Below are 21,312 nucleotides of genomic sequence, written 5' to 3' on the forward strand. Positions count from 1 at the left end.
AAGTTGCTGTTCCTGCCTGCTAATGCTTTTTCCAGCTGTCGCAAACTCGTAAACCAGCGGGGCTGGAGACTGAGGTGACATCAGAGGGGTACCCCTCCTCCGTTCCTACCACACCTCTGGGACAAGCCCGAGGTACGCCCCTTTTCAGGGCTCCCAAACCTGTAAAAATCTGTTCCAGATAGGTGCAGTTTTCAGCTCCTATGCCAATACAAGCATGGCAAAGGTGATTTAAGAGCAGTTCCATGGGTTGGTCAGTTGGACTGATGGAACACTGATGGATTTCTGCCCTGGTAGGGTGGAAGGAGACAAACCAAACTAGGCGTTTTCATGGCAGGTAGAAAGCTACATGGCCTGTTAAAATACATTTTTGGCATCACTGACTCTAATAAAATGAATTTTTTTTGGATCTAGCTAAATTTGCCTGTATCTGGAAGCCCTGTGTCTCTTCCCTGTGTCTCGCCCTCCAGTAGGAAAGGGGACAGAGTCAATCCCAAAATGCCTCTTGTCAGCTTTGCTCTGTGAAACCTTCACTTCACATTTGCCTTTGTGCAGATGGACCCACAACAGCATGGCTTCTGCCTGCTTTGAGGTTTATTCTGTGTGGCACTTACTCCTGGGACACAGGCTGCTGTTTCCTGTCACTGGGCCTCTCTGGCTGAGGAGCCCATGTCGTGTCTCCACTGCCTACCTCTGTGACAGCACTGCATAGTTAATTAAGGAGCTAGTTAAGGACTACTAAAGCCCAGCTGTTTTACCCTTGAACAAGTTGCTTAACCAGAATTGACTTGTTTACATAAATAAAAAAGTTAGCCATGTAAATTACCCTTTAGAAGGTCATTTGCCAAAAAATAAATCATAAAATAAAATAACTAGGCAATAAATGAATAAATGTTGGGGGGAGCTTGCTGTGGCCAGATCTTTGTTTATTAGTAACGTAGATAAACACATATTGTCTTAAATCATGGCTTGTAAAAAAAAACAAAAAAAAAAAACTTGTTGTTTGAAAAGTGTTTGGACTCCAAACTAAATTCCTATTATTTATTTCTCATAGACTGGTTTTTATATTGGGAATGGAGGTGCTTTTCAATGCTTGCATGTGTTGAAGTGCAGTGTGTGTTAATCCAGGTTAAATGGGGCACTGTTGAATCAAATGCACTTACTTAAGATTAGCAGGTCAGCTAGACATGGGAGAATGTGACACCTGGGGGAACGTGAGACAGATAATTAGCGGCAACACTGCCCCTCTTCCTCACTGTTTCACGGTTTTGGGGTCAAAGGTCAGATTTTAATTTTAACAGAAAATAGTTCAAAGAGACAGCACTAAACTGCAGCTACCTGCTGCCACCTGCTGCCTGCATGTGGTATCAGTTTAATGGGGCACGGTGAATAGGAACACTCTGTAATGTGACATGTTAATTGTATCTGTTCCTCACTGGCAGAATTAGGCACAGGCATTGCAGTGGACTAGTACATTACATCACAGTTACATACTGTAAGAGGGGAAAATTCGTGGTTTTATTCAATGTCTGCTTTTTGTCAGGATACATGTTTTCATCTGTATTACAGAGAATGTTTCCTCTGGCCATAGATATTGGCCATGCGTAGCAGAGACAGCCGTGACAAGCATCCACAGTGATGTTCCCACATATTGATTGGAGAAGCATTGCTTGCTCATAAAGACTGCAGTCATTAACCTGGGAGGAATTGGCCCAGTTGTGGTGTCATTCTATGAAGAGCAAAGTCTTCTGATTGCTTCACACAAATCAGTGACTATGGTTCATGAAGCCATGAGTCTTACGTCAGTTGGGGTTGGCATTAACATTTGGGTCCTTGTTACTCATTTGTGGCTGCAGGTCCGAGGCTCCGCCCATTGCAGACGCAGACACACCATCGCGCAGCTCCCCCGCCTGCTGCCGGACTCCTCCTCCCTGCCGTCACCGCCCCCTCCCGAACACGCTCCCGTCCCTTCCTACGGCCGCGGTCCTGCCTCCTACAGGAACCGCCGCTACCATCGGAACTCCTCCCGCGCCCGGCACCAGAACCAGGCCCGGGTGTCCCAGCCGGACCTGCCCCTGGCCTGCGACCGCGACCCGGAGGCCTTGCGGGCCTGCTGGACGGGCCACCGGTCCCGCTCTCTGTTCTGCCTGCCCTCGCTGAGCGGGGCTCGCTCCGCCCCCTGCTCCCCCTCGCTCGCCTCCTCCACCCTCTCCCGCCGCTCCTCCCCGGCCCCGCCTTTCCGGCTCAACGTGGACGCCCTGGTGGGCGCCGAGGAGACGGACGTGGACACCGGGCGGAAGATGGACAGCGGCGCCGTGGACCTGTCGGTGGTCTCGGCCTACGCCCGGCCCCGCACGCCGCACTCCCGCCCCCGGCCCGTCTCCATGCCCCCGCGCGAGCCGGTCCTCTGCTTTTCGGGGCTGTTGTGCGGGTCATCGCCGGCCGTGGATCGCCGGCGGCGGAGCTGCCACTCGACCTCCTCCACTCCTTCTATCCTGCGCCGGCCCCGCCCACACAGTGCCTGCCTCCCTGTTCCCGTGTGGGACAGTGAGCAGGGCACAGAGGCAGAGGAATATAATGACATTGCCTCCAAGGACCTGCCTGTAGAGGAGGAGCAGGAGTTCTACATATGAACAGTAGTGGGCACCAGAGAGCCAGGATGGAGAACGAAGCCCAATGTTGTGCAATACTTGTGGTGCTGCCCTCTGCTGACCATACACAGAACTACAGAGAGGTGGGCACAGGGACATTACAGAATTTTTCCAGATTGCATTTCTAGTTTTCCTCTTGAAAGGGACCCAGCCAACAGGACAAATAAACACCATAAGCACTGAGAAATGCACAGAGCAGAAAGATATTCTGCAAAATAATTCCTGTTGAACATTATCCACAAATGGACCAACTATATATTATCTGAATCCACTCTGAGAACGTAGTCAACAAAGACCCAAAACCAACATAGGAAGATCTAGGTGGCTATTTGTTAGCAATTAGCTCCCTCTGGTGGCAAATGTTAAGAATGCTCATATGTGAATTTGAGTTGAATTTGAGTATTTTTGCAGGGTGGAGCCTGGTAAGTAGTAAATGTTTCTAGGTGTAGGAGGCTGTATTAGTTCATAAAATGTCCATAAAATGACATTAATAAAATAACTGAAAACTATATTTACTGGTTAATTACTGACCACTATCATCCTGATTCTGATTCTGATTCTGATCCGTGATGAATAGGTCACAGCAATTCATAAAAGGTCATGTCCCAACACAACACAATTATGGGGTCATCTTTTCCTCAACTGTGTGATATAAATTTGTGTCTTTTTGCTGTAATTTGTTTCTGTGTCTAACTGATTACTGGATCTTGTCTTAGCAAAGTCAGCTTTTCAACTTTTTTTAAACAATGCTAATTATTTATACTTCCACAATAAAGTCACAGTATAATTTTTTGTGATCGTTTACTTTGGCACCTATGCACAGCACAGGCTATATTTACCTACACAGTAAAATGAAATCTTTCTGCAATAACACAAGCCTTCCCTGAGATCTGCTATGGCAACAAAATGATTCTGTTTGCATCTTGTGAGCAAATTCAACTGAACCAAATGCACAGCCGATTAGAGAAACAGAAAAAACCCAGAGATCTCCGCCTCTGCAGAGGTGATGTCATCACTAGCTAATCAGAGACGAGTGCTGTGTGGACGCAGCTTTGAAACAAACGGCATTGAAACTCAAGGCTGTGAAGGCGGGAGATGGCGAGTGACACGCTGCAGACACAGTTGTTTGGAATGGAATTCTTGTCTAGGTGACGAACGCAGAGCAGGCTAGCAGTTTACAATGCCGGTGAATCTTGCATTCCAACAAGCTGTCTGAAACTCAACAGACTCCCTCAGTGGCACAATGGGAGGGAGGGGGGGGGGGGCGCTGACAGGCAGTCACTCATTGCCCTGTCCAATGGCAGACAGGAAGACCTGTCTTGTTTTCATTCTATACATTCTCTGTGCTTTATTCTCGCTGTCTGTAAATGCAGGGCGCCAGTAGAGGGAGGTATGATCCCAGAGCAGCCGCACCCTCTCCAGCCAGTGAAAGACTTTTCATCTCCACCTCTGCGGGAAATGTCCGGTCACATGACATCAGTCCCACTGCTCACCCTCAGACTCGGCCATGAAAAAATGATGAATTTTCACCAGTGATGAGCCTTCGGATCTCAAATCAGTTTAAACAAGCTGAATGTGCATGCCTCCATGGGTGGGAAACTGCCATTCAGCTGAACTGTGGGTGTACTTGTAGGATCCCAGAAACTGAACTGCGGAGCTGTGAAATGCAACCTACAAGAATGTGCCGAACAAAGTCGCTTTTGTAATGCATCAGTCTTTGTCATCAAATCGCACATTGTCTAAACGCAGTCTGATTGTTATGTTATAATGAATTTTCTAAATGAGATGACTTAAACAAAGAACGAGCTCTTAGCGCTGGGACCGCCCCCACCTCGCTCTTCAAAAAATATCAAACTTGGTGCTTGACGCTACGGCATTGTGATAAAGCAGTAGCAGAAAAGTAGCGGAAAAATGAATATTTTATTCCTTCATGGAACAATAACTGTCTTGTAAGTATTCAGGTATGTGACACTTGTAAGGCAGTGAAGTTATGGGAGGAAAAAGGCACAGGAGGGTGTTAGCTACACTTTGTCATTCTGTTGGTGCTTTTGGAGCACAGATTCACACACCATGCAAATGGCAATCAACAGCTTGACTTATACACATTTTATGAGTTGAATAACCCTGTTTTATTGATGATGAAAGAAACACTTGTAACAGAATTCACTGAAACTGGCAAGGGTTAGGATTGTTTTGCTCAGTATGTTTGTAGATTGTAAACTATGACTCCTTGGTCTTACCCACACTGACACGTTAAGGAAATTCACAGGAGAGCAAAGCCTGTGTGAGCAGACTTTCATTAGCTACTCTGGTTCTGTGCAAGCATGAATTTAAATGTTCTCTTTACCATTTCCACATATAGATACTATATATACAAAACACCTTGTATTTTGTCCACAGAAGACAATGTTGATGGTCTACCTTTCTTGCTTCTGGATTGGTTAAGTACTGATCTGTACCAGCTGTTTCATCATTCAGAGCAGACCAACCCTGTAGTAAATCCTAGTTTTATGCTCACCTTGGGCTTACTGTTTGTGAGGGTTTAATTGCCACTTTTGATGTGAAGAAATGCCATCTTAATAAGACAACTAGTCTTATTATACACCTCCAAACAGGTTAAAATATTCAGACACAGTGAAGTCACAATTGCAGTTGTATAACACTGTGTTTTACTTGACTATTGAAGAGGTTACTACAGGTATGGTCCATCATCACACACATCTCACATATGTAGTTAGCCACACGCATTACTGAGGGCAGTGGAAGTATATCGTCAATGCTCTTTGGGTGTCAATAACCAGCAGCTGAATATTGTATTCTGTTAACACAGTGTCACAGCAACCTTGAACCCTGGGTGTTGGCTAGGTGGTTCTGGGTATTGTTATTCTTGCTTATGTGTCATAGTTGAGAAAGGGCCATGGCACAATGCCTGAGGGCTTGTGCTGTCTGTATATGACTGTCATACCCTATACTTTCTGCACCACCTTTTATTATCATTGAGCTTAATGATACAGAGGACCTGGTATTTGTTCCTATATGTCTTTAGGCATTGGGGCTACAGGTTTTAGACATTGTGAAGTACAATTAGTTTCCTTTTCCATCATAGTAGCAATAAAAGGAATTGCTGGTGCAAGCCTTCTTTTTGACATAGTGCAATATAAATGAGGTAATGTACAGTATTCCTACATTCATGAGAATGTTTGACAGTGTATCTTCTGTTGCAATGTTACACACTGCACACATTATTTTATGATTAGCAGAGGGATGCTAAGTAATTTAATGCTAACCATGTCAAGTTGTAAAAATGGGTCACAACTACTTTTTCAATTGTGCATTAGCACCAAACACGTTGCCCAGATCACAAGAACATACTTGATTCCCCATGTAGATAAAATGTACAGTATCTCTAGTATGTTTTATGCATTAACTATACCATTCTGAGGAGACAGCTACCAAATGCCCTGTATTAAGACAACCACATGTAAAGTTACACATAGGTAGAGGGACTGAGCTACAGTCTGAAGGGGTGGGTCTTCATTCTACAACAATATAACCAGGAACTCCATTGTTCTGAGCACTACAGGGAGCTCATTCCAACACAAAATGGACAGAGGACACGACCAAGGTGCACAGTTGCAAGAAGGGGAACAACCACGTGCCCTGAAGAAGCTGAGCACAGTGGCCTGGCTGGAGTGTAGGGTCAGGTGATAGATGGAAGATGAGGAGTTGTTCCATGCACTGCCTGGTAGGCTAACGCCAGCATTTTGACATGGATGTGAACTGTCATTGGTAGCCATTGGAGGAAGATTAAGACGGGTGAGTAACACAGAAGAAGAAGAAGGGTGGTGTACAGGACCTGAAAAGCAGAAGACATTCAGACGCTCAAAGAGAAGATCTGTCATGACAAAACTGAGTCGCAGGTAATGATTAGCCATCAACAGTGAGCCATCAGCTAGGCAAGCTGAGATGCATGATGAAATCTGGGTGTCAGAAGAAGAGAGGAATAGTTGTGTGTCATCAGTATAACAGTGATAAGAGTTCCCATGGGAAGTTTTGAAAGTGTTTCAGTTCTCTGTGAGACTCAAGGCTACCACCCAAAATGCATTACCAGTACAGACAAACATGACACAAAGAAATATTTGACCTGCCAACGAATTATTTCAGTTTCAGTCTGGGGGCTGTACTATGTTACCTTCTGCAAAGCAAAGAAATTACAGTTTAAAAAAAACCTGAAACAGTTAAAATTTTTAGAATCATTTCAGATTATCTGGGTTAACATTGTGATCCTTGGGGTTCTCAGTAGAAGAGTTTTTGTTGTAAAAAGAAAATGAAGGTTTTGTTGAGTATAGAGTAAGGATCTGACAGGCTTGCCTTCTGTAGTGATAGGACAGTAAGACCTTGTAAGCCCTGTTATGGAGGCGCTACATACCGCTGTCAATCAAATTTTGTATGAACCAATCAAATGTCTTTGCTCTCCATAGCAAAAGACTATGATTGGTTAAAATCAGGGAGTCACCTGATACCTTTGCTTACTCTGGGGTTCTTCATTAGCCTTCTAAATGCACATGTTCAGAAACTACTCTAAATGGGAGCAGCCAAACTAGTAATTCTATATCTCTGACAAAACTGCATTATAGTCACTTTCTGTACAGATTACATCAATACTCTGTCGCAGTGTACCACTGCTGTAGAAACACACTGCCTGTAATGTGCCAGCATTAGTGTTTTTCGTTGTCTGAGCTATAATCCATGGCCACAGATTTCTGTTTAGACTCTAAACAAGTAACATCAGCTAAATAAGTTTACTGTTGTGATAAGCATTTTGGATACGGCAGCTTCTGCAGTTAAAGGAACCTCTACCTCAATCTGAAGCCCAATTCACATCCCACATGCCTTTCTGCAAAGTTCAGAAAGCTTTCCCCCCAATTTCTAGGTCAAGTGTTTCACTCAGTGAGGAGGAATGCAATCCTCTGACCAGAATGTACCCGCATATTACATTATCCTCTGACCTGAACTTAACCACACACTAGCGTCTCACCTGGATGTAACCATATACGTTTAGGTCACCAGGCTGTGCACTGTTGGAGACACTGTGTCTTCACCGACACAGTCTGTGATCTCTAAGCTACACACAGCAGAGGCAACTCAGCTCTGTATGCATCTCTGACCCCCACAACATCTCAGTTATTTATAGTGTGTGACATCAGCCAGATCTAGAGATCTTACTTCCAGAGAAACATGCTCTGGCAGCCTGTTTCAGAGGGGAAGTCAACACCAATACGAGATAACAGCAGATTAGAGGCTTTTTGAACTTGCCATTATTATGATGATAATGATGATCATGATGATGATGGTGGTGATGATGATCATCATCATGGTAATGATTATTATTACTAATTATTACTATTATTACTGTTCAAGATGGCAAATCATATGACTGGACTTAAACATGAATGCAAATATTTGCATGGCTAAATATCTGTATCAATGTATTAGTAAAGCAACCAGCCAAATAGTAAAGTAACTTGCTACACAACAGTGCATTGCAAGGCGTGATCACGAAACAAAATGGCAGGGACATTTACAGATGAAGACTTAAGGCTGTCTTAGGTCTGCCACAGACTGGGCTATTGCATTTCGCTCTTAAGGAACAGAATTTGCTATACATTTAATTACAGAAAAGCTTTATGTAATCCCTCTTCTGCTCTCCACTCCCAGTTTCAATTATACAACCAAACCTGCACAAACTGAACACGTCTGACCAGCTAGAAAATGTTGCTCTGACAACCACATACTGGATAATTGATGACTAAACGAAACAATGAAGAAACAATACATTCGACAGACTGGCAAGTGAATAAGCCCTACACACCCTGCAAAAAAGAAGTCTATGCCATGACAGAGACGATCCAGCTGAGCGATGTCAAAGCATGAAAGCATTTCCTGCCGTGTGGGCACCTAATTTGGGTCAGTGCCTGAGCCAGTCCTTTGTCGGTCAAGTGACATTTCTCTGCGCAGGCGCAGTCTGCTCTGTGTTGAGCAGGACGCAGTAAACCGTGTCAGCTGACGCGCAGCATCTCCGATAGTCACAACACACGGCTTTCTTGTGTTCAAAGCGCAAAAAACCTCGATACGTTCTCGGATCGAGTCGGGTGTTATGCTACCGAGACAAAAATCTGGCGAGGGGACAAGTACTTCTCCATGGCGGCAGAAATACATCCCAAACCGCAGACTCGCACGCCCGTCCTCCTCAGCAAGATCGAGGCTTCCCAAGAAGTGGTGAACACCGCGGTTATAATTCCCAAAGAAGACGGGGTTATCAGTGTGTCGGAAGACAGGTAGGACAAACAGATTTCATAAGTGCAAAGCGAAGTCGTTATAAACATTCTAATTCTTAATATAATTGTTAAAAATAATTTCTATTGGTCGCCTGTTTTGGTCGCGGGCTGTATAATGAAGCTACACGAGACTACAAAATGCGCGTCTATTTGCTAGTTACATTTCCCCTCGTTCTCTATAAATATAGTGACAGTAGTAAAGACACTTATTTGCATGAGTTCCACGTTAATTTGCATACAGAAGCAGGTGTGCGAATGTCAGTGCATAAAGGTTTGGTTATTACAGCTCATTGTTGTTATGACAGATACTTGCATTCACGGGACACATGGACAGAGCGATAATGATTGCAGTTATATCGTTATGTTGAAAATTGATGAAGTCTACAAAACGTAAAAGCTGGTTAGCTCTATTTTGCATAAACACAGATCCGTTTACGTTTTGCGCAAAAATGTATCTAAAAGTGTCAAAGTGAACTAGAAACGCAAACAGCCAGGTCTGCTGTTCCAACGCGCAAGACGAGTCTTGTCTGCAAGCTGCACATCCGTGCCCTCTAGCACTGGGTAGTTTTTGACAAAACATTAACATGTAGGCCGCCTACGTAGGCAACCATTAGTTTACTTGCATTGAGTTTTTTTTTTTTTTTTTTTTTTTTACTTGTTAGTATATACTGCTAAAGAATAATTTGACAGCCCTCTATTAAAAATATACAAACCAGCTTGATGAGTTTCAGGACAACATTCCAATTCTTTCTTGCCTTTCTAGGTAGTTGTAAATCTGTGTGCAGTTTCACGGTGTTAGCAGGTACATTGACGTTAGATCGACGTTTGTAATGTGCAAGGCCCGTGCCTGTGCCGACTTGCAATGGTATGTAAAACATGGTTTTACCGGCGCACGAACACATTAAAAATACACTATTTGTTTATTATTTTCCATATGGGGTAAGGCTCATCTCATTAAATAATGCTGAGCTGTGGTTAAAAACCGGAGACTCTATGGTACATTATGGTTGACTAGTTTCTGCGTCTTGGGTACCTTGAGTACGCGTGGTGTCATCAGTTGACATCAGTTGATGTGATGTCATAGCCAAAAGCCAAATGGACTTAATTTATCTGCATTGTATTTTTATTTATTGTGCCCTTCAGAACAATCCGGATATGGCTGAAGAGAGACAGTGGTCAGTACTGGCCGAGTGTCTATCACACTATGCCAGGTAAGTTCCTGCTGGATGGTGCTTACCCCCTGGCTATAGAAGCTCCACGTATGTATGAGGTCATTGCCTGAGTGTCTTTTATAAGATAGCTAATCTGCGCCCTGTACAAAAACATTTCATCCAACTGTTTCATGTCCTGTCCCCATGCCAATTTTTTTTATCTGCTTAGTTTTGTTGCTGGAGATTTTAAGGCTGTGAAGACATAACAGACTGCAGTTTTTCCCTCATTGTGAGGGAAAGGCAGAAAGTAAGAGTACTTGCAGCACTTGTGATTTTCTGAAACCACAGTGGTACTGCTTGTATCTGGCTGGCACATGAGCAGAGTGTGTGTTCAGTCTAAATGTCGCAACTCACATCCCGCCATTTCAGTTTCCCAGACCCGATCACAACCAAACGTTTCCCATCATTCTTCTTCCTTGGTTGTGCAATGTTAAAGCCGCCGGAGTGCTTCAGAGAGAAGCGATTACAGTTTCCTGTGCAGTGGGGTGGGGGTTAGATTCTGTTCGCATGTATTGCTGACACAGACAGTTGCTTGGAAGTGTCCATTGATAGCTGGATTGCATTTGCTCAGTCACTCGCTCACCCACCCACTCACCCAGTCACTCACTCACCCACCCACCCTTTCTCTCACTGAGTAACTCAATCACCCATCAACCCATTCACCCACTCACCCAGTCAGTCAGTCAGTCAGTCAGTCAGTCAGTCAGTCACTCACTCACTCACTCACTCACTCACTCAGTCACCCATCCTTTCACTCACTGAGTAACTCAATCACCCATCAACCCATCCACCCACTCAGTAAGTCAGTCAGTCAGTCAGTCAGTCAGTCAGTCACTCACTCACTCACTCACTCACTCACTCACTCACTCACCCACTCACTCAGTCACTCACCCTTTCACTCACTAACTCACTCACCCACCCATCCTTTCACTCACTGAGTAACTCAAACACCCATCAACCCATTCACCCACTCACCCACTCACCCAGTCAGTCACTCAATCACACACTCACACACTCACTCACTCACTCACTCACTCACACTCTCACTCACTCACTCACTCACTCAGTCACAATCATTTGTTCTCTTACTCACGCTTACAGTTTAACAGTGAGTTTAAGGGATTTCAGTCTAAATTTCAGTTCTTAGTCTTCTTCCCTTTCCTCGCTTGTCTTTCCTAGCTCCCTGTACCTGCATGTCCTTCAACCCGGAGACGCGGAGGCTTTCTGTGGGCATGGACAGTGGAGAGGTGTCGGTAAGTGACAGTCATTAGCCCACACCTTCACCACAGCTGCACTGGTTTTCTGTCCTTAACTGCTCTCTTATAGGGCTCTGTTTCCTCTGACAAAAATTTGACATTTTATGCTTGATTGGCCAAGTGACTCTGTAACTATACTTGTAAAAGTAAAAAAACAGAAGCACATTGTCTCCAAAAGCAGACTTGGTCTTAATGCTCATAAAACATGCATGTAGAATAATTGCAGGTGTCCTGCTTTCTGGTACGCCTGTTTTTGTTACGTAAATAACAAAAATGTTCTTAATATTAGGGGAAATCAGCTTGGTAAGTGAGCTATTGTAGGTATAGTTTTAGAAAGGTATATCTTATAAACAGATTCTTATAAAAAATCATGAATGTTTTACCCAAGGCCTTCTTCTCAGTTTCATTTTCCTTGTAAATGTAGGCTGTGCGTTTTTGTGTCAGCTGGCTTTACTGTTCTTCCGCTATTCCCCAGGAGTTCATCCTGTCTGAAGACTACAACAAGATGACCCCAGCACAGAGCTACCAGGGTGAGGCAGGATGTCTCAGTTTGCAGATGAGTCTTATTGCATCTTAAACTGGGGAGTTTCTCTATGGGTCAGCATAGCGTTTGCGAGGAGGATGTGGCTAAAATTGGTGGGGGAAGTGTTTCTTTTTATGGTAGTGCTTTGTTTTTCCCCAAAAAACTGTATTGGATCATCACCTGAGACCTTGAGTTTTTATTACTTAGTAACTAAGGTGGTCCATAGCAGCCATCTTGTTTCTTTGGCAGTGTTTTAGGTCTTCCGTGCCGGCCTCTCTAACACAGACCATACACAGTGTGTGGAAGTGCTGCATTGCAGTTTCCATTTGCTGCAAACCTGCAGTCACAGACTTAGGCAGGCTGAATCAGCTTCCTTCATATGAATCTAGGTGCAGGTTACACAAGAGTATCTGGTCTGAAGATGATGTGTTTCTCTGTGTGACTCTGCTCAGAGGCAGCCCTGTTCTGATTCATTTTGTGTTTATGTTTCTCTGTTTGTTTGTGTGTTTGGGTTTGTGTGTGTGTATGCTCATGCCTGTGTAGCTCACCAGGGCCGAGTTACAGTGGTTCTGTTCGTCCTGGAGATGGAGTGGGTCCTGAGCACTGGTCAGGACAAGAACTTCACTTGGCATTGCTCCGAGAGCGGCCAGCGCCTGGGCGGATACCGGACTACTTCCTGGGTCTCCGGGCTGCAGTATCCTTCTAAGGCGTGGGCCTACGTGCCTGCCATCCATAGACTGGTCCAAAAGACCCAGGGTTGTGTCATCAGACCCTGGAGCTCTGATCACTGGTGGTGACATCACAGTAACCCTGACCAAGCCTGATTGGCTCAGAGGGTCAGGGGCAGGCTAGAGCTGTATATGAGCTTGCCTCATGTAACAGAAAGCAGGACATCATTTGACCAGACTTGCTATGTATAGACAAATCTCAGTGGAAACACAGTCTGTACACAATACATCACAGCACCATTGTAGAGTAGTGGAACAGTGCTGTTGTGAGGCCTTCAGTTAGGGCTGAAACTCCCATGAAAATGGGTCCATTCTGGCAGGAGAAAACCCCCTTCTGGCAGGTGGACTCGCACAGGAGAAATTCCCCTGGAGAGGGGTCTGTTTGAAAGGTTGGAAAGCCATGCAGAAGGGGTCCACTCGGAGGAGTGAGAATCCCCCTACAGGTGGGTGGACTCAGATGGGAGAAAATCCCCACCAGAAGGAGCCTCAGGTTGCGTGTGTGAAAAGAGTTGTTTCTGCTGAGACCATTAGTGAAATTAATTTCTGCTGTGCTTGACATGACTGCAGAAATGAGATCATGTAGTGTGGGATAGAAGTGCTTTTTGCTAATGATCCCCCGTCCCAGCAGCCACTGCAGGAGGCCTCTGTGATTAAAGCCAGTGTGACCTCTGACCTTTCGCAGACTAAAGCCTGGGCACATGACCACAGCATACATTTTACCAGTGTTCACCAAGACCGCATGCCCGCAAACAGTGTGCGTGAAGTCTTGAGTGTATGACCGTTGACCGCAAAACTGTGAGCAAAGCTTAAATATATGACCACTGACCACAAAAATAACAGGGTGAAGCTTTTGTTTATGCCTGCTGACCACAAACTGCCCGTGAGTAATAGACCGCAGAAAATCCTTAACCAAGGCCTCAGGTTTGACGTGGAGACGAGGCACGCCTTTGTAGGTGACCACTCTGGCCAGGTGACTATCCTGAAACTGGAACAGGACAGCTGCAGCCTGGTCACCACGTTTAAAGGACACACAGGTAACCCGACCTGGCCAAACCAGCCCCAGCCCCAACCCCCAAGCAAGTAACCAACGTGTCTCCATGCCAACATGGTGTGCATTGTTTGTCTAGTCTGTGTTGTATACCACTCCCTCAGAGTTCAGTGTCAAAGCTCCTTTAATGGAAACAGCCACACGTCTCTTACTCAGGATCAGTTTCCACTGCTTTGTTTGTGCTGAGGAGTTTAGCTTCACTTACCAGCCATGTGGCAAGTCTGTCAACACATCTGGTGACAAGCGTGCTCTAAACTCAGATAACATATGCGCAGAGGCCAAGCAATCTAATAGCAGCATATTGTTCCCCCACCCAGCTGGTGATCAGTAGGTGTTTCTCATCACATAAATGACAACTTTGCAGTAAGTGGCACTCCTCCCTGCAGTTAGGGGTGGTCTGTTAGGGATCTCACTCTTATCTCAGATAATAAGCCCCTGGCTGTCATTATACCTATACAAGGCTTGCTTAATGGGCAGGCCTGACACACAGCTGGCAGGTGAGGCCAAGGTCTGGCAGGATGCGGGAAAAACTCCTGTGGCTGCGGCTTGTCTCTCCTGGCCCTGCCTTGGCTTGGACCGACGATCGGCTCGGTAATTAGCGTGTGCTGTCTCCTGTCTCCAGGCAGCGTGACGGCTCTGTGCTGGGACCCGGTCCAGCGTGTCCTGTTCTCAGGGAGCTCCGACCACTCCATCATCATGTGGGACATCGGGGGCGGAAAGGGCACCGCCATCGAGCTGCAGGGGCACAAGTACGAAACTGTTTGGGAGCGGAGGGGGGAGGCAGGGAGGCTGGGGGGCAGGAAAAGGCAAACTAGTGAAAGGTCTCAGAGCAGAACAAGAAGAATGAGCCTTAGGTCAGCGAAGCCAAAATGATGAAGTGCAGCAGAATGAGATATTATTTCTGTACGCGTTTCCAGGGTTACTCAAATCATAGAGGGGGGCCTAAAATCTGGGTGTTTGGGAAGCTAGCTCTGTCTCATCTGTGAGTGAGTGCCAGGCTGACAATGCAGAGAACGAGAGTTTGGGGGTGACAAGACTGTTAATACAGGTGTGTGTGTGTGTGTGTATATGTGTGCCTTCACACACTCTGTCTCTCCTTGTGCAGTGAGAAAGTGCAGGGACTGTGCTATGCCCCACACACCCGCCAGCTGATCTCCTGCAGCTGTGATGGGGGCATCGTCATATGGAACATGGACGTGACCCGGCAGGAGGTGAGACAGAGAGCAGGAGAGATGTGTATGGATATGTCTCTTCAATTGAATATATCCCTGCATGCATGTGTGTTATTTGATATTGTTCATTACTGCTTTGACGGCACTGATTTTCTTTGTTCTGTCCATAAAGCACCATTGAATTTAATTGAATAGAACTGAGTGAAGGGGAATTCATATGAGGGAGTGCAGGAGTTTGGGAGGGGAAGAGAGGCTCCCTGCACAGACTGGCACCAGAAGGGGATTAGGAGATCACATTGTGCACCCCCACAGACCCCTCCAAACACACTGATACACATCACACATGTCATTGCACAGGAGGCACTAAGACTGAGCAGAGGTAGGAGAGAGACGGCAGGAGGGAGGGAAAGTGAGAGTCCAGAGATCGAGAGAGAGAGGAAAGGATTAGAGGGCGTGTGAGAGAGGGACCGAGCAGACAGGGCTGGTTAATTGCTCTAAGTGGCCAGAGAGGCAGGAGAAGGTTTGGCTGCAGGAGTGAGTGCACTGCTGTGATATTAAATGCCATCAGAACGCACACAGGACTCCTCTGGGCTGTGGCCTCTGTACAGCTGTTCCTCTGTACAACACTTGAGGAAATGGCAGCAACATCATGTTACAGTACTGTAGTGTTTTTACCTGCAGTGTAAAACTGGGACACGTTTTGAAAATAGACCAGCGGCTGTCCTTCAGAGAGTTACCATTTCCTTTTGTCACCCAGTAGCTTATGGCTGCCTTGTGTCTGGTTGCCTTTGGGTAGTTTTTAAACCGCAAGTGTGCGGGGGCTTGAAGCAGAGATGTTCGGTGTTGAATCCCCCCCGCCCCCTTCTCCCCGCAGACCCCCGAGTGGCTGGACAGCGACTCCTGCCAGAAGTGTGAGCAGCCCTTCTTCTGGAACTTCAAGCAGATGTGGGACAGCAAAAGGATTGGCCTGCGGCAGGTAGGCCAGCTCCTCACGCAGACGCGCTGTCCCTCTATTCTAGTGCACATGCAGCGTTACAACAGCGCCACAGGGGTGTGTTAGCTGGGCAGCAGTACATTCACTTTACTCTTTCTGTTTGCGTTTCTGTTTTTTTCTTCTAATTTTCACACCAGATTGTCCCCCCTTGTTCTTTCCTGTTTATTTTCACTGAATCATTCTGTGGCCTTTCACTGCAGAATGCAGCTCTTTCTGAGCTGAGACGCTTTCTTTTTTTTTGGCTTTGTTACAGTCTGCTGACAATGAACATTGTCTGCTGACTCAAAATACAATACAGTACCAGTGAAAAGTTTTGACACACCTACTCATAGAAGGATTTTTCTTTATTTTTGATATTGTCCACATTGTAGAATAATAGTGAAGACATCAAAACTATGAAATAACAAATAGAATTATGCAGTGAGCAAAAAGTGTTAAATCAAAACCACCTTATATTCTAGATTCTTCAAAGTAGCCAAAGAATGCATTTTTTCACAAGGGGGCGGTAAAATCTTAATTTTAGACAGCTGGGTTTGAGGACATGTCTTAGTTCATGTTGCTCTAGATTCTGATTTCACTTTCTTTTGAGTTTCACCAGTGAGCAAACTGTCATCACATAAAAATGAATATGGGTTCCTGTATGATGGTGCGCCCCCTGTTGTCCAGTGGATGAAATTAACATTTCCCAGAGGCAAAGGGGCAGATTTTGCCCCATATTGCTGTTTATTCAGCTGCAGTAAGTAGGCCGCAGCCTCAGTGTCGCCTGTCTCCCTCTCCCCAGCATCACTGCAGGAAGTGCGGCCAGGCCGTGTGCGGGAAGTGCTCCTCCAAGCGCTCCACCATCCCGCTCATGGGCTTTGAGTTTGAGGTGCGGGTGTGTGACAGCTGCCACGAGTCTATCACTGACGAGGAGTGAGTATCACCCCGCTGAGCCCACACGTGCACACACACACACACACACACACACACACACACACACACACACACACGTCTATATACACAGACACGCACACTTGCTACAACTGCGGAGATGATCTGAAAATATTGCCTGAAGTAAATATACACATTGCAACATCCAACATTTTGTCTCTCATTGGCCAAGATGCTCAGAGCTGTGAAATGATTGGCTACAGAGGAGATCTGATGAGGTGTTTGGAGAAAGAACCAATCAGGCGAGGTCCAGTGACAGGGTTTTGCTGGGAGTTGTTCTACTACTGAACATTCCCAGTGTTTTATCTCTGTCAGTAATTACAGCCACAGCTCTGTTATTCCACATATAAGGCTCTGTTATTTTACATGGAAAACGCTGCTGTAAATGGGCTTTTATCCTGCATGTGAAAGAATGTTATTCCATATATCTTTCAGCTGCAGGCACATTAGCCCTGATAAATCACTCCCTCCGCCATTCAGTAATCATACTTTAAATGCATTTTAACGGCTGTTATCATTACAGTAATGTAGAACAAACCCATCCATCACTGGCTGGAGGTTGTCATGGTGACATTTTTGTCTCTTCTTCTTTTTTTTTTTTTTTTTGCTGTTTTCTATCTGCTCCGTTGCAGGCGAGCGCCCACGGCAACCTTCCATGACAGCAAACACAGCATCATCCACATGCACTTTGAGCCCACCAGGGGCTGGCTGCTGACCTCTGGGCCAGACAAGGTCATAAAGGTGAGACCTGCAACATGCTGGCCATGGGAAAGAGGGACATAATGCATGTTATTATTATTATTGTTATTATTATTATTATTATTATTATTACAGTCTAAGTTCACTCTTTGCACAACCTCTAGTAATTCTTAGGCTTAATGTTCAAAACAGTTATGATGACTAATTGATCACTTTGATAAAATGTATCAGATATTCATGAGAGTGCGCCTACAAATCAAATCAGTCTTTATATACACAAAGAACTGGTTTCATATAGCACTTTGGGGAAAAAAGCAGCCCTCAGTTACTCAAGCATTACATATTTGGTCCTATAGATTAGTCCACATATTATTCAGTGTATTTTCCACGTGCAAAGCCTTCATTTCCCAGAATCCCCCCCTTTACATATTATGATTATTTGTACCAACAGCTGTGGGATATGACACCAGTGGTGTCCTGAGGGACCTGTCCTGGGGCAGCAGGAAGCCTAACGTGTTGGGAAAGGCCCAGCATCAGCAGTGTCACTAGCTGTCATCCCAGGAGGAAGACCAAACAGCCACAAGAACAGCAACATCCAATCAATGTCCAAGCACCATGTGAACAACATCTAGGAAGCTGTGAAGCTCCGGGTCTCGTGATTTCCTGTCTCCTGACACAGAGTCTCTGAGGTGGCCTGCTGGTTTGGGTTTGTTTTTCTTTTTTTGCTCCTTCCTGTCCTTCCTGTCCTCTCGTCACGTGGTGATCTTTGACTGGCTCTCCTGACTGTTTGCAGGGGCAGACACTGTAGTGTTGCCTGCTGCCTTTTTGTGTGTTTTTGTCTTTTGGAATATAAGAACTCAAAATTTCTGTGATTGAGGGAAGGAGAGGGAAGACACAAGAGTCCTCATTTTTACCCTCTGACCGTTACTCTTTGACCCTACCCTCTCTGAGAGTGTTGAAAGTCTAAAACTGTGAAAAAAAGTGGGGCTTGGATTCTACTCCTTTCAGTCAAATTGCTCCTGCCCCTTAAATATGAACTGTCCACCACTGTGAAAAACCTCACTTTCTGATGGGAAGCGTGCACTTTGGCACCTTGATTTCCATAGCAAGCCCTGGGCTTTCTAGGATGGGCCTCTCATTCTGACCAAGACATTAACTTTCTGACAGTTTGTGTACATCACTGTCGGCATCACTGCTGTGTACAGGTGGATGTTTCCGGAGAATTATTAACTGGGCTCATATCACAGTAGTGCACAGGAAACATTAGTTTGACGTTGGTTTGGTGTTGGCGTGATGCTGATGGAATGTCACAATGGGTCTGTTTCAGTGGCTTTTCTGCAGTTTGGTTAATCAGCCCATTAGAGATTACCCATGTCATTTTTCCATCTACTGCAGCTAGTCTTGGTGCAGCGCTCCTCGGTAGATAGCGGTTTGATAACAGAATGCAGAACAGCACTTTTTGCATTGATCTGCTGTTTTTATGCGCATGCAGTTGTTCGAATGGCCTTCAGAGACTGCTTATTGCAACTTTATTTTCCAGAAATGTACATTTCTGTAACTGACTGCACTGTGGCTGTAACGTGGCTGCAGGCTTTGTACAGTGTGGTCCTTAAAGGAAAGCAGCTTTCAAAGACACATGTTTTAGTGCGCATCAAAAATATGAGAAAGGGAAAAAAAATCAATTAGCAGTTACGCCAGTCATATCTATTGAGTATCACTGTAGGGGCCAAATAGCAGAGCTTAATGCACCTGTTTGCTCAAACAAGTTCCATGCAAAATAATCAACATTATATCAATAAATCTGATAAGCACCTGCATGCCTTGTGTTAGAATACAGTTGTTGTTTCTGGAACCACTGAAGAGTCCAGTGCTTCACACATACATATTTAAATCAACAATGTTGGGAATGTGTGTTTTGGCAACCTGCACATGGTCTGGTTGAATGCTGGACTGTGGTTTTGTGAAGTGGAAATTGGCTGGTTGAAGACCCACATTGTTCTTTTCCCTGCTGGAAGGAGAGGTTTTCTCCCATTTAAACATTTTAACAAACATTTTTACACTGTCGGTTGGTTAAAATTAGTAGCATGATTCAAGTACATATCGTACTGTGTTGCACGCGCTTCATTGCACATTTTAATATTTCTACAGAGATGCTAAAGACAAGTCTATATATGCCTTTCTTTTAGAGGAGACTGTTCCTACCTGGGACATTTGTGTTTTTGTGTGTGTGACATTTTGTACTTGACCCTTTTGAGAACCAAAAAGAAAGGACATGTGAAGCACTTAAGTAGCTTGTGTCCTTGTTTCCTGTCTGTAGACCCCCTGTAGTGTCTGCATGCTGTGGACTGTGCTTACTGTATTTGTTGTACCTGCTTCTAGTTCACTGTGTCATGTTAGGGCTGAGCGATATAGCCATCGTGATATATCAGATAGCTATTTTTAGCACAATAACAGCTATCCCCGGTATGTGGCGTTAGGTTTTTTCTCGTATTTTTTCCCTTTAGTCATATCTGATGCGGGAGCATACCTCCAAAGTGAAATGGTTCCGGGTCAGAAAAATATCACTTGTATCTATATGTTGGTTAACTTACCTATTAGCTTTGAAAAACACATATCATATGTTTTCACTCTTTGTCTTTGTAACCATGTGTTTCTGTCTACCATATGGAAGCAGCGTAGTGCTGTTGCTGTGATATCAACATTGAATAGGTACGAGTGGAGCTTTTTCTGCCAGAAGCAGTGGTGGCTGGTGAGCTGGAAACAGGGGAGGCTGAAACATTACCTTTAAACCTATCATTACTTTCAACCTGTTCCTCTTTATCCTCATTGATTAACAATGAAACAAATAATTCACAGAATAATCTACACCAACTGCATAAATAGAGTAAATGATTATGCTCGCGAAACAGCGCAGATTGTCTGTAGTTTGTGTGCTTGCGAAAGCTACAACGTGAGATTGTTTAATTAACAAGGATGGCATTTATCCATTTAAATTACGTTAAATGCTCATGATACATCACAGCTTTTGTGAGGTTTGTGTTGTAAACATTATTGTTCATTGCACCTAACCTAAAAGTTTAATCTCAGTAATTTAAATCGATTTAACTGTATTTAGGTCTGTTTTGTAATTTGAATTTTGTAACACAAGAAAGCTATGCGAAACATTTATGAGAAAGCTTTGGGATTACTTGCCACTTAATTAATCAAACTGCCCAGAGGCATTTCACATGGCCTGGAGGTGTGCTCCCAAGTCAGGTATGACTAAAGGGAAAAAACATACGGGAAGAAACCTAACGCCACATACCGGGGATAGCTGTTATTGCGCTAAAAATAGCTATTCGATATATTGCGACGGCTATATTGCCCAGCCCTATGTCATGTATTATATTATGTATGCTGATAGTATGTCCCACTTTATTGATGTGGGGAAAAATAACATTCCTCAGACTTGCCCCTCCCTTCAGCTCACCTATAAAGGTGGTTGGCTGGTTAGTGGAGGGGTGTGTTCCATCATGCATTTATGTTCAGTGGAAGCTCCTAATGATCTCTAGGTTGTTTCACAGCCAATCAGCTGCAATGGCCTTTGTCTGACAGGCTGTGTGTGTGGGCTTTGGTGCGGAATCTCTTAATCTGTAGTCAAGTGACCACACAGTCTGTCAAGGCCTGCTGTGAAAGCCAGGTCATTATTTATTTGTGCTCCTCATCCTCTCAGATCGGTTAGAGGGGTATAATCGTCTGGATGATGGTTCTGCTGAAACTACTGAC

General features: G+C 44.9%; 2 protein-coding genes across 2 annotated transcripts in view; both read left to right on the forward strand.

Annotated features, from left to right (window-relative positions):
• Window positions 1-2,697, forward strand: part of LOC118789176 (protein FAM124A-like) — a 19,843-nt gene extending 17,146 nt beyond the window's left edge. Inside the window, exon 4 of the mRNA XM_036545502.1 lies at window positions 1,854-2,697. Within this exon, the coding sequence (XP_036401395.1) occupies window positions 1,854-2,630 (777 nt within the window). The 3' untranslated portion in view covers window positions 2,631-2,697. The remainder of the gene's footprint in view (window positions 1-1,853) is intronic.
• A 5,999-nt stretch (window positions 2,698-8,696) lies between these two features.
• On the forward strand, window positions 8,697-19,963 carry LOC118789032 (WD repeat and FYVE domain-containing protein 2). The gene is made up of 12 exons (XM_036545315.1): window positions 8,697-8,986; window positions 10,130-10,197; window positions 11,377-11,450; window positions 11,929-11,983; window positions 12,520-12,670; window positions 13,626-13,738; window positions 14,375-14,501; window positions 14,858-14,963; window positions 15,799-15,900; window positions 16,700-16,830; window positions 17,481-17,589; window positions 17,999-19,963. The coding sequence occupies exons 1-12, from the start codon at window positions 8,850-8,852 to the stop codon at window positions 18,026-18,028; spliced, it is 1,203 nt and encodes a 400-aa protein (XP_036401208.1). The 5' UTR covers window positions 8,697-8,849; the 3' UTR covers window positions 18,029-19,963.
• Window positions 19,964-21,312: the final 1,349 nt, after the last annotated feature.

This window comes from Megalops cyprinoides, chromosome 14 (genome assembly GCF_013368585.1).
Source record: "Megalops cyprinoides isolate fMegCyp1 chromosome 14, fMegCyp1.pri, whole genome shotgun sequence".
In the NCBI taxonomy this organism is placed as follows: Eukaryota; Metazoa; Chordata; class Actinopteri; order Elopiformes; family Megalopidae; genus Megalops; species Megalops cyprinoides.